Source organism: Oncorhynchus clarkii, unplaced genomic scaffold (genome assembly GCF_045791955.1).
Source record: "Oncorhynchus clarkii lewisi isolate Uvic-CL-2024 unplaced genomic scaffold, UVic_Ocla_1.0 unplaced_contig_9842_pilon_pilon, whole genome shotgun sequence".
NCBI classification, from domain to species: Eukaryota; Metazoa; Chordata; class Actinopteri; order Salmoniformes; family Salmonidae; genus Oncorhynchus; species Oncorhynchus clarkii.
Window position 1 is genome coordinate 122,023 of NW_027258040.1, and position 14,094 is coordinate 136,116.

Genomic DNA, 14,094 nt, shown 5'->3' on the forward strand with positions numbered 1-14,094 from the left:
GTGAGGTGTGTAGACTGTAATGTAACCTTTACCCCCACTGGAGGCTTCCCTGACAACAGATGGGTGGAGAGACATGGATGGTAACCAAGAACACAATTTTCAACCTCTCACTTCCTCTTTCTCTCTCTCCTATTCACACACACACACACACACACACACACACACACACACACACACACACACACACACCCCTTATTACTGTTGAAGGGAGGAATTACACACAGGACTTGTCAGACACACCCCTTGAGAAGTGAAGTGCTCTAATCTGAGCCAGGTCTTATGCAAATTATCAACACGTAGTTTACAGTAAGTTGTTTGCCTTTTTTCCAGTTAGAAACATGTGACAGAGAGCTGTTCTTATACCCATTAACACTTCTGTACTTCGTGACACCATACAGTCTCTGATAAACAGGGAGATAGTTAGTGTGCAGTGCAGTTATTGTCCTCCAACTTCTTTCGATGTAGATAGAGAATGGAGGAGTCAGTATATGTGGACCTTAGGCCCTCTCTGAGAAAGACAGAGACATCTCTGGAAAAACTATTATCTCTGGTGTCAATGTTTCACAGGACAGATAGACAGATTGTAGGGGAGAGAGTGAGGGAGATACACAGAGAGACAGACATAGAAGGAGAGAGATGGAGAGAGAGAGACAATATTTGTGAGAACGTTACACATTTAGGCCTCCCCCTCCTCCCTTCCACAGAAGAAGAAAGGAGAAGTGTGAATAAATGTCTCTGAATAACTATTGTCTCTGCTGTCAATGTCACACGGGAGACACTAAATGTAGACCATAGGCCCTCTCTGAGAAAGACAGAGACATCTCTGAATAACTATTATCTCTGGTGTTCATGTCACACAGGAGACAGTACAGAATGATACAACTCTATCATTGATGGCCGACCACAGAGGGCAAAACTCGGTCCTGGGAACCCCAAGAGGTGCACATTTTAGTTTTTTGACACAACACTACAAAGATAATAACTAATTTATCCTCAATCTTTGGTTACTAGAATCAGCTGTGTAGTGCTACGTAACCTCTCAAAACCAGACTCATGGTCTGTGACGTGTGAATTCACAGGGTCCCATTTTACTCCATGTGAATATATTGTCACTTCAATGCTAATGTACACTGTCGTAAACTAAACTAATATAAACTAAATATACAAACTAATCTACACTGTAGTAAACTAAACTAATATAAACTAAATATACAAACTAATCTTCACTGTGGTAAACAAACATGGTTCTCAGAAAATAAGTCTGTGGTCACATGGTGGTGGTTAGTGTCGTACTATTGGTTAGACAGTTTCCCCTTTAATGAGGTTGACTGTTAAAACTGTCTCTGATATTAGACTGAGTCACACAGAGACTCCAGCTGTGCAGCGAACAGACAGGAACCTACAACTGAGATATCAGCAGACTTTACAACAGTAGAAGTTACAACAGTAGAAGATACAACAGTAGAAGATACAACAGTAGAAGATACAACAGTAGAAGTTACTGCATTTCAACACACGTGTGTAAAGATGTCAGAGGAAATCTATGAAAACTGCGATGGATTTCGTGGCATAAAAAATAAATAAAATAGAGACCATTGACATTGATGATCAAAATCATTTACAACAATGAAAGACCCATCATGCCATGCAAGAAGGATGGAGTTGGTGATCAACATTCAGGTAACAGTTTAACCTGGTGTAGTGCTAGATGCTGACACACACACACACACGCACACACACACGCACACACACACGCACACACACACACACACACACACACACACACACACACACACACACACACACACACACACACACACACACACACACACACACACACACACACACACACACACACACACACAGTTCTCATTTACATAAATATTCACACCCAAGTCAATACATGTTAGAATCTCCTTTGGCAGCGATTACAGCTGTGAGTCTCTGGGTGAGTCTCTAAGAGCTTTGTACACCTGGATTGTACAATATTTGCCCATTTATTATTTTCAAAATTCTTCAAGCTCTGTCAAATTAGTTGTTGATCATTAGTTGGCAACCATTTTGAAGTCTTACCATAGGTTTGCAAGAAGATTTCAATCCCAACTGTAACTTTGCAAACTCCAGTGTAGATGTGGCCTTGTGTTGTAGGTTGTCTGGTGGAAAGCAGACTGAAACAGGTTTTCTTCTAGGATATTTCCTGTGCTTTAGCTCAATTCTATGATATTATTTTATCCTGAAAAACTCCCCAGTCCTTAAAAATTACAAGCATACTGATAACATGATGCAGCCCCCACTATGATTAAAAATGTTGAGAGAAGTACTCAGTAATGTGTTGTGTTGGATTGCCTCCCTGTATTCCGTACAAAAAGGGAATCGGTCTTTTCTCAAAATCTTACGTAGCGTCCAAACTATTATGACCTACAAACTATTATGCTCTATTGAAAGATGAGACTCTCACAAACATGATGGGTTCTCCATTTAGGACGTCCACAAGCCTCACACGACTCTGAAGGTCCCCAGTACCACTAAAAAAAAGTGAATGGAAGTATTTATATATATATTTAGTGGACGTATATATGGAGATAATTTATTGCCTAATATAAGGGGATAAATACATGAAAAAAAAAATAATAAAATGTTTACTGATCTTTCTAATATCTCTCAGATAGAGGACAGACACTTCAGAACAAACTTCCTTCTGGTATTTTTGGGGACTTTCTGTTGTTCCACGTAGTGAATCTGTTATTCAATGTGTTTCTATTGGCTAATAGCAGTAATGACAATCTGTTCTTCCACGTAGTGAATCTGTTATTCAATGTGTTTCTATAAATCAAATAGCTAAATAATCCTTGGTATCTTAAAACAATTCCATATGTCGGCTCAAACCCTCCCCCACTCCCCCGGCTTAGACCCTCGCCCACCACCCCCGGCTCAGACCCTCCCCCACTCCCCCGGCTTAGACCCTCCCATCTCCCACGGCTCAAACCCTCCCCCACCACCCCCGGCTCAGACCCTCCCCCACCACCCCCGGCTCAAACCCTCCCCCACCAACCCGGCTTAGACCCTCCCCCACCACCCCCGGCTTAGACCCTCCCATCTCCCACGGCTCAGACCCTCCCCCACTCCCCCGGCTTAGACCCTCCCATCTCCCACGGCTCAAACCCTCCCTCACCTCCCCCGGCTTAGACCCTCCCACCTCCCCCGGCTTAGACCCTCCCATCTCCCACCGCTCAGACCCTCCCATCTCCCACCGCTCAGACCCTCCCCCACCACCCCCGGCTTAGACTCTCCCATCTCCCACGGCTCAGACCCTCCCCCACCACCCCGGCTCAGGCCCTCCCCCACTCCCCCGGCTTAGACCCTCCCATCTCCCACGGCTCAAACCCTCCCCCACCACCCCCGGCTTAGACTCTAGAGGGTTAATCACTATAATTGCACACAAAGTGATTCATTGCAACTTATTATGTGACATGTTAAGCAAATGATTCATGAGCTTATTTAGGTTGAAGTGGTTGAAGACTTATTGAATAAAGACATTTCAGATTTTCATTTTATATATATAGCAGAAATGCCAAATGCTAAATATATATATATCTATATACAGTTGAAGTCAGAAGTTTACATACACCATAGCCAAATACATTTAAACTCAGTTTTTCACAATTCCTGACATTTAATCCTTGTAAAAATTCCCTGTCTTAGGTCAGTTAGGATCACCACTTTATTTTAAGAATGTGAAATGTCAGAATAATAGTAGAGAGAATGATTTATCTCAGTTTTTATTTCTTTCATCACATTCCCAGTGGATCAGAAGTTTACATATTCTCAATTAGTATTTGGTAGCATTGCATTTACATTGTTTAATTTGGGTCAAACGTTTCGGGTAGCCTTCCACAGGTTTCTCACAATAAGTTGGGTGAATTTTGGCCCATTCCTCCTGACAGATCTGGGGTAATTGAGTCAGGTTTGTAGGCCTCCTTGCTCGTACAAGCTTTTTCAGTTCTGCCCACAACTTTTCTATGTTATTGAGGTCAGGGCTTTGTGATGGCCACTCCAATACCTTGACTTTGTTGTCCTTAAGCCATTTTGCCACAACTTTGGAAGTATGCTTGGGGTCATTGTCCATTTGGAAGACCCATTTGTGACCAAGCTTTAACTTCCTGACTGATGTCTTGAGATGTTGCTTCAATACATCCACATAATTTAATTTCCTCGTGATGCCAGCTTATTTTATGAGGGTGCACCAGTCCCTCCTGCAGCAAAGCACCCCCACAACATGATGCTGTTCGCAAATGTTGTCGGTGGTGAACAGGCGGGACGTCAGGCTTGGTATTCCTAGAACCGGGGCGATAAGTAAGTTTGAAATTGAATCTACCGTTGAAGAACGGCCATCTGGCTTGCCGGGAGTTCATACGTTTGGCGGTCTGGATGTAGGACAGGTTTTTATGGTCAGTCCACACAATGAATGGGAGGGATAACAGAGCCCTCCAGCCAGTGACACCAAACCTCAAGAGGCAGCTTAACTGCCAGGAGTTCCCAATTACCGACGTCAAAATTCCTCTCTGCAGGTGAGAGCTTACGGGAAAAGAATGCACATTTTTGGAGCTTCTGATCAGAGTGGGACAGAACAGCACCTCCCCCGTTGTCGGAGGCGTCCACCTCCATGATGAACTATAGTTCTGGGTCTGGTTGAGTGAGGAGTGGAGGTGAAGCGGTGAGTTCCAGGAACGCTGCCTCTGTCTCAGGAGTCCAGTGGAACGGAGTGGAGGGGGAGGTGAGAGTGGAACGTCTGTAAAAATTGGCAAACCCCAGGAAATGTAACGTAACAAAATGGAGAGAAAGTAAAGAGGTCTGAAAACGTTCCAAATGCACTGTAGCCATGTTATTTAGACTTGTTATTCTTCTTTGCTGTGTATTTATTTATTGTGTCACTATTTTTAATGTTGTATATTTAACTCTGCATTGTTGGAAAAGTCTGTTGTTTACGAAGCAAATGACAAATTAAGTATGATTTTGATTGAAATAGGTGCCGGCAATCATTTTGGGTGCCTGAACTCTGCACTATGTTTACGCCAATATTCTGGAAGTAGTTCTGGAAGTCAAGCAGTAGAATATGTGAGGTTCTGGAACTCAGTTCTGGTGTTCTGTCCCTTGTCAATCTTGTGTATTTCCCTCAGTGATTCAAACAGCAAATGGACACAAAATTAGACACAAATACAGCAAGTTTTTCTGGTAATAATTTGTGCTTCAGTGTCTTGTCAGTGGTGGAAGAGATACTCTGGAGCTGCTGCAGTGTGTCTGGGGCTGCTGTGTGTTCTCCTACTGGCTGGGATCATAGGCCTGTTTCTCTACCGTGAGTTTGATATGTTCTCACTCAAACATTCTTCATCATCAGTGGTGTAATGACCAGGGATCAATTACATTTATATTCCAGTCAATTACATTCAGCAAGTTCACCAAATTCCACTGTTACCTTGTTCATTGGTCGTATTGTTTCACAGAGAGAAACCAATTGACCAGTTCCAACACCCTGACTGAAGAGAGAGACCAGTTACAGACTTGCGGAAACAACCTTACTGAAGAGAGAGACCAGCTACAGACTAGCAACAACACCCCGAACGAAGAGAGAGACCAGCTACAGACTAGCGACAACACGCTGACCAAAGAGAGAAACCAGTTACAGACCAGATACAACACCCTGACCAAAGAGAGAGACCAGCTACAGACCAGATACAACACCCTGACCAAAGAGAGAGACCAGCTACAGACTAGATACAACACCCTGACCAAAGAGAGAGACCAGCTACAGAAAGAGACAGAACGTCTGAAACAATCTTTAGTTGAGAAAGGTGAGTCAAATTGTCTAATGACTGTTCTGTTTGACAGTCTCTGTATCAGTTCACATGTCACTTACAAACAGGCAATTCAACTTTAAAGGAAATATTTAAATGAAAAATGTGTGAAACAAAGTCCGACTTCCAAACTGTCCATTAGTTAGTACCCGTCTTCCTTGAGTGTTTGATTTATATTTAATTAAATGTTGTAATAAAGTGACTAAAGAAGGAAATGTTCAACTTATAGTTTGTCCGCGAGGATGGAAGAAGCTTGGTAGCAGTTGTTACTACGTCTCTACTGAGAAAAAATCCTGGGAGGAGAGCAGACAGGACTGCAGATATAGAGGAGCAGACCTGGTTGTCATCAAGAACCAAGAACAACAGGTGTGTGTGTGTGGTAGAGAGAGAGAGAGAGAGAGACAGGGATGCAGCTTAATACCCTCCCTCTTCATATATATCAAATAATTGGTGAGGGCACTAGAGCAGTCTGCAGCCCCGGTCTTCACCATCCTAGAATCTGAAGTCAAATGTTTGCTGATGATCTGGTGCTTCTGTCACCAACCGAGGAGGGCCTACAGCAGCACCTAGATCTTCTGCACAGATTCTGTCAGACCTGGGCCCTGACAGTAAATGTCAGTAAGACAAAAATAATGGTGTTCCAAAAAAAGGTCCAGTCGCCAGGACCACAAATACAAATTCCATCTAGACACTGTTGCCCTAGAGCACACAAAAAAACTATACTTACCTCGGTCTAGACATCAGCGCCACAGGTAACTTCCACAAAGCTGTGAAGGATCTGAGAGTCATGGCAAGAAGGGCCTTCTAAGCCATCAAAAGGAACATAAAATTGACACACCCATTAGGATCTGGCAAAAAATACTTGAATCAGTTATTCAGTTATTGCACTTTATGGCTGTGAGGTCTGGTGAGGTTGTCGCTCACCAACCAAGACTTCACAAAATTGGACAAACATCAAATTGAGACTCTGCATGCATCATTCTTAAAGAAATATCCTCTGTGTACAACGTAAAACACCAAATAATGCATGCAGAACAGAATTAGGCTGATACCCGCTAATTATCAATATCCAGAAAAGAGTCGTTAAATTCTACAACCACCTAAAAGGAAGCGATTCCCAAACCTTCCATAACAAAGCCATCACCTACAGAGAGATGAACCTGGAGAAGAGTCCCCAATGCAAGCTGGTCCCGGGGCTCTGTTCACAAACAGACCCCACAGAGCCTCAGGACAGCAACACAATTAAACCTAACCAAATCATGAGAGAACTCAATTATAATTACTTGACACATTGGAAAGAAATAACAAAAAATCTAGAATGCTATTTGGCCCTAAACAGAGAGTATACGGTGGCAGAATACCTGACCACTGTGACTGACCAAACTGAAGGAAAGCTTTGACTATGTACCGACTATGTACAGACTCAGTGAGCATAGCCTTGCTATTGAGAAAGGCCGCCGTAGGCAGACATGGCTCTCAAAAGAAGACAGGCTATGTGCAACACTGCCCACAAAATGAGGTGGAAACTGAGCTGCACTTCCTAACCTCCTGCCCAAATGTATGACCATATTAGAGACACATATTTCCCTCAGATTACACAGATCCACAAAGAATTTGAAAAAAAACTAAACCAATTTTGATAAACTCTTGGATATATTGAGTGAAATACCAAAGTGTGCCATCACAGCAGCAAGATGTGTGACCTGTTGCTACAAGAAAAGGGCAACAAGTGAAGAACAAACAAAATATAAAAACAACCCATATTTATGTTTATTCATTTTCCCTTTTGTACTTATCTACTTGCTCATAATATCTGAAGTATTATTGTCTTGGAACTGTTGTAAGTGTTTACATTTCTATTGTTTATTTCACTTTTGTTTATTATCTAGTTCACTTCCTTTGGCAGTGCTAACATATGTTTCCCATGCCATTAAAGCTCTTAAATTGAATTGAAATTAATTTAGAGGGAGCGAGCGAGACAGCGAGTAGAAATGGCTAGGTATTAACAATGTTGAATCTCTTCCACATCTACAGACATTTGTCAATTGGTTATGCGGGGTAAAGAACTATGTCTGGATTGGTCTGACTGACTCTGTTTCTGAAGGGACCTGGAAATGGGTGGACTACACACCACTGACCACAAAGTAAGACATTAATGAATTCTGTGTCACTATGACATCACTGTCTGGAGAAGTAGGTTCAGAGTGGACAGCCTGATTCTCCTACAGGTATTGGAACAGTGGACAGTCTGATTCTGTGTTGTTTCTTCTACAGGTATTGGAACAGTGGACAGTCTGATTCTATGTGTTGTTTCTTCTACAGGTATTGGAACAGTGGACAGTCTGATTCTGTGTTGTTTCTTCTACAGGTATTGGAACAGTGGACAGTCTGATTCTGTGTTGTTTCTTCTAAAGGTATTGGAACAGTGGACAGCCTGATTCTATGTGTTGTTTCTTCTACAGGTATTGGAACAGTGGACAGTCTGATTCTGTGTTGTTTCTTCTACAGGTATTGTAACAGTGGACAGTCTGATTCTGTGTTGTTTCTTTTACAGGTATTGTAAGAGTGGACAGTCTGATTCTGTGTTGTTTCTTCTACAGGTATTGGAACAGTGGACAGTCTGATTCTGTGTGGTGTTTCTCCTACAGGTATTGGAACAGTGGACAGTCTGATTCTGTGTTGTTTCTCCTACAGGTATTGGAACAGTGGACAGTCTGATTCTATGTGTTGTTTCTCCTACAGGTATTGGAACAGTGGACAGCCTGATTCTATGTGTTGTTTCTCCTACAGGTATTGGAACAGTGGACAGCCTGATTCTATGTGTTGTTTCTCCTACAGGTATTGGAACAGTGGACAGTCTGATTATGTGTGGTGTTTCTTCTACAGGTATTGGAACAGTGGACAGCCTGATTCTATGATTCTGTGTTGTTTCTTCTACAGGTATTGGAACAGTGGACAGTCTGATTATATGTGTTGTTTCTCCTACAGGTATTGGAACAGTGGACTGTCTGATTCTATGTGTTGTTTCTTCTACAGGTATTGGAACAGTGGAGAGCCTAATGGTGGAAGAGCAGAGAATTGTGTGTATTTCTACTCCAGGTCATCAGACACAGGAGCTTGGTGGGACTATGACTGTTCCTATAAATACAGATGGATCTGTGAGAAATAGGATTCATCCTCGGTACTCTCTGAACTGCTAAATAAGATTATGCTAAGTACTATCAAACGTAAACTATTTTCTGCTCATTCAACTTACCTTGCAAAGTACATACAATATATAACAATACAAATGTATAACACATTATAATAAAAATAACAGAACATATGCAACACCAATACAATGAATCGATAACAGAAAAACTGTTCTCTCTGTTGTTGCGGAAATTCACCACTAAGGACAAAAAATCCAAGGAAATGAATCAATCTTTATTATCACAGTCATAGAATTTATTGATGTTAATTTTTATTATTATTACTTTTTATTTTAGTTTACTTGGTAAATATTTGTCTTAACTCTTCTCGAACTGCACTGTTGGTTAAGGGCTTGTAAGTCAGCATTTCACGGTAAAGTCTACACTTGTTGTTTTCGGAGCATGTGACAAATAAAGTTTGATTTGATTTGATTTGAGACTCTTTGTACACAAACAAGTCATATCAGCACGGTTGGTTCCTGCATGAGACTGACCGATACCACACCAGGCTTCTTACCTCGAAACTGAGATACTCCTTTTGGTTCCCAGAGCAATGTTCTGGGTGTACTGGGAAATTGCTTATTCAGTGATAGTGTGGATTCCTTCCAGTCAATCAGTTACTCGCATGAAACCAACCAAGTTGGTTATTAGAAAAGCAGCATTATTCTAAACATACGAGTGGATAAACAGAGAGAAAATGTAACATTTATATACTATTATATAATAGTTGATCTAACATGGAGTCTAGAAGGACTGTTCTCTACTGTACAATAACTTATCTAACATGGAGTCTAGATAGACTGTCCTCTACTGTATAGTAGTTGATCTAACATGGAGTCTAGAAGGACTGTTCTCTACTGTATAATAGTTGATCTAACATGTAGTCTATAAGGACTGTTCTCTACTGTATAATAGTTGATCTAACATGGAGTCTAGAAGGACTGTTCTCTACTGTATAAGAGTTGATCTAACATGGAGTCTAGAATGACTGTTCTCTACTGTATAATAGTTGATCTAACATGGAGTCTAGAAGGACTGTTTTCTACTGTATAATAGTTGATCTAACATGGAGTCTAGAAGGACTGTTCTCTACTGTATAATAGTTGATCTAACATGGAGTCTAGAAGGACTGTTCTCTCTACTGTATAATAGTTGATCTAACATGGAGTCTAGAAGGACTGTTCTCTACTATATAATAGTTGATCTAACATGGAGTCTAGAAGGACCGTTCTCTACTATATAATAGTTGATCTAACATGGAGTCTATGAGGATTGTTCTCTCTACTGTATAATAGTTGATCTAACATGGAGTCTATGAGGACTGTTCTCTACTATATAATAGTTGATCTAACATGGAGTCTATGAGGACTGTTCTCTCTACTGTATAATAGTAGATCTAACATGGAGTCTATGAGGACTGTTCTCTCTACTGTATAATTTAATATAATCTCTGACACAAGTCTGAAAATGTGAATGTAATATACATCAGATGCGTGTCCATTAACACTCCAAGTACCAAAGAGATCAGATCAATAGAGACTCCGTGTCTTTTTGACTGCTGCTTTACCATTTCACAGGCACCAGCAACAGATGTGAACTACACAAAACAAACAAAGGTTTAGTGAATCCTCTTCTCATCGTCTTTTAGAAGAGAAAAGGCTTATATTCACTTGTCAACGACTGGTTGCTCAACTACTGAGCTCTGTCTGGGTGAAGGACCCGGTTTGAAACGAGGTGCCTTTGAACATGCCTGCATATATACCTTGCCATAGAGTTGTACAGAAGGCACACCTGCCTCGAGTCCTCGCAAGGCCATAGTTTCCTGGTCTGCATCCTCTCTGGTGTAGCACAGACTCCCCCCCCCCAACCACTATGGGGAAGGACGGAGCACAGACTCCCCCCCCCCAACCACTATGGGGACGGACGGAGCACAGACCCCCCCCCCCCAACCACTATGGGGACGGAAGGAGCACAGACTTCCCCCCAACCACAATGGAGACGGACGGAGCACAGACTCCCACCCCAACCACTATGGGGACGGACAGAGCACAGTCTCCCCCCCAACCACTATGGGGACGGAGCACAGACTTCCCCCCCAACCACTATGGGGACGGACGGAGCACGGACTTCCCCCCCAACCACTATGGGGACGGACGGAGCACAGACTTCCCCCAAACCACTATGGGGACGGACGGAGCACAGACTCCCCTCCCACCACTATGGGGACGGACGGAGCACAGACTTCCCCCCCAACCACTATGGGGGAAAGGAACATCTGTGTTCCTGAAACCCTGCCCCTTTGCAGTGGCTCATTTCAATTATACACTCTCTAGGGAAGACGGACGGAGCACAGACCCCCCCGTGCCAAAGCTCTCCCCTCAGCACTTTTCAGGAGAAACTGAGACAGGAAGAGCTACTTCCAGTCGCCACCAAGCACCATTATTTTACCAGTGTCCATTTGTCTTAAGAAGTCTCTGTCACATCCCGGCATCTTGCCGTAGGGCAACTCGCTCGAACGCCACCAGAGGGCACTACATCACCAGTCGGTGAACGACTGTGGGCGACTCGTGGCAAGAGCAGTGGACTGGCTGGGTTCTTGTCCACGAACACAAAGGTATACAGACTGCAGTTCGCTATGAAGCCACCCGTTTTCAGTGGAGTTCTGATTTTATTAACGAATGGAGACGAAGGACGTCTGCTCTCTCTCATAGCAACGCCAGCAGCAGAGAGACACTGACACTTCTAATCCTGGGACTTCCTGGTTCCTAAAACATGCCAGTCTGGACCTACGGCTCCTCCACAGCTACACCTCATGTTTACGCTCAATGTGCTGTGTTGCTCTGTTCGTCGAGGTGACCTGCTTCACTTCAGTCGACCTGCAGGACGCTTATTTCCACATAAGTATTCTGCCAGCACACGGGGAGGTTGCTCAGATTTGTCTTTTCAAGGTAGAGCCAACAAATACCCCCCTAAAAAATATATACATACAGACATTTCAAAAGACCTTGCTGTTCCCCTCCTGTATGTTCAACAAGTGAGGGAAGGTGGTTCTAGAAGCCCTGAGAGTTTCTTACACAGACAATTGCGTGCTTTGTTCACCTTAACGCTCTACCTCGGTTTCAGGAACTCCCCTAAGGGGTAGTGTCGCTAAGGAAGGTGGTGACAACACCACTCACACGGTGGGGGGGGGGGGGGGGGGCGGAGTTCACGAGGGAAGAGCAGCTCCGCCAAGTTCATGTAAATGACCTCGAACTGCTGACAGTGTTTCATGCGTTGATACACTTCGAAACTGTCACACTGTGTCAGGACAGACAATATGGCTGTGGTGGGTTTGGTGTGTGTGTGTGTGTGTGTGGGGGGGGGGGGGGGCAAGGGAGACAATCACTTTCTGCTTCCACACAGACTAGCTGTCAAGGCACTCCTACTGTCACTACTGGCAGCTCATGTCCCAGTCATACTGAATGTGGGAGTCGGACATGTTGTCCGGAGGCTCGTTCCAGGCCAGTTCAGCCAGTCATGACATCCACCATCTCAGATTGTTCTGAACTTGTTTCTGTAGCTAGAAACAGAAGATAAAACAATCCTGCATTATCATTTGGTTGAAGTATAATTCAATCTCCTGAGTAAGTAATTGACTGCACCAAAACAATTGGCAATTTGAATTAATAGGATTCATAAATGTTTTAAATAAATATACCTAACATTTGAACCAAACTGTTTTTTAAAGAATGAGTAAGACATGAGGATTCCACACACACACTAAACCCAACAATGAGTATCTAATATAGTAGCTAGTATCATTTAACAGGAGTATCTAATATAGTAGCTAGTTTCATATAACAGGAGTATCTAATATAGTAGCTAGTTACATATAACAGGATAATTTAATATAGTAGCTGGCATCTTAAAACAGGAGTATCTACTATAGTAGCTAGTATCATTTAATAGGAGTATCTAATATAGTAGCTGGTATCATTTAATAGGAGTATCTAATATAGTAGCTGGTATCTTATAACAGGAGTATCTAATATAGTAGCTAGTATCATTTAACAGGAGTATCTAATATAGTAGCTAGTATCATTTAACAGGAGTATCTAATATAGTAGCTAGTTTCATATAACAGGAGAATTTAATATAGTAGCTGGCATCTTAAAACAGGAGTATCTACTATAGTAGCTAGTATCATTTAATAGGAGTATCTAATATAGTAGCTGGTATCATTTAATAGGAGTATCTAATATAGTAGCTGGTATCTTATAACAGGAGTATCTAATATAGTAGCTAGTATCATTTAACAGGAGTATCTAATATAGTAGCTAGTTTCATATAACAGGATAATTGACTATAATAGCTGGTATCTTAAAACAGGAGTATCTACTATAGGAGCTAGTGTCATTTAACAGGAGTATCTAATATAGTAGCTGGTAGCATCAGCTCTCCATGTCTGACATTTATTGTGGAGCTGCGGCTTGGAGTATTGTTTCTTCATCCTATGTAAATCTATTTACATCCACTCTATAGGAGCACCACGATTATGAGAGAGAGAGAGAAAGTATAGGAGTTATTCCCTATATAGTGCACTACCTTTCACCAGGCCCCATAGGGAATAGGGTGTCGTTTATGGACGCTGAAATATCGAAATAAATGACAGTGGTAGTGAACATGACCTTGGTGAACAGTGTCTGCATCCCAAGAGGCACCCTATTCCCTATGGGCACTGGTCAAAAGTAGTGCACTAAGTAGGGAATATTGTGCCATAGGGCTCTGGTCAAAGTAGTGCACTATGTAAGGGAATAGGGTGCCAGCTCTGGTCAAAAGTAGTGCACTAAGTAGGGAATATGCCAATAGGGTAAAGGTAAAGTAGGGATGCACACTGAAAGGAAAATAGCATCTCTTCCTCCATGTGAGTTAATTCTATTGGGACTGTGGTTAGCCTGCTTAGGGCCCGGAAGAAGGTCACATATTCAAAATTAAATAGTGTCTCTCTCTCCCTTTTATTGTGACACTCCCATCTCTCTCTCTCTCTCTTTTCTCTCTCTAACTCGATCTTC

General features: G+C 42.4%; 1 protein-coding gene across 1 annotated transcript in view; it reads left to right on the top strand.

Annotated features, from left to right (window-relative positions):
- LOC139394616 (C-type lectin domain family 4 member M-like) overlaps positions 1-9,472 on the top strand; it is a 30,767-nt gene extending 21,295 nt beyond the window's left edge. Inside the window, exons 2-6 of the mRNA XM_071142716.1 lie at positions 5,252-5,353; positions 5,502-5,849; positions 6,082-6,218; positions 7,887-7,996; positions 8,889-9,472. Coding sequence (XP_070998817.1) covers positions 5,252-5,353; positions 5,502-5,849; positions 6,082-6,218; positions 7,887-7,996; positions 8,889-9,021 — 830 coding nt within the window. The 3' untranslated portion in view covers positions 9,022-9,472. The remainder of the gene's footprint in view (positions 1-5,251; positions 5,354-5,501; positions 5,850-6,081; positions 6,219-7,886; positions 7,997-8,888) is intronic.
- Positions 9,473-14,094: the final 4,622 nt, after the last annotated feature.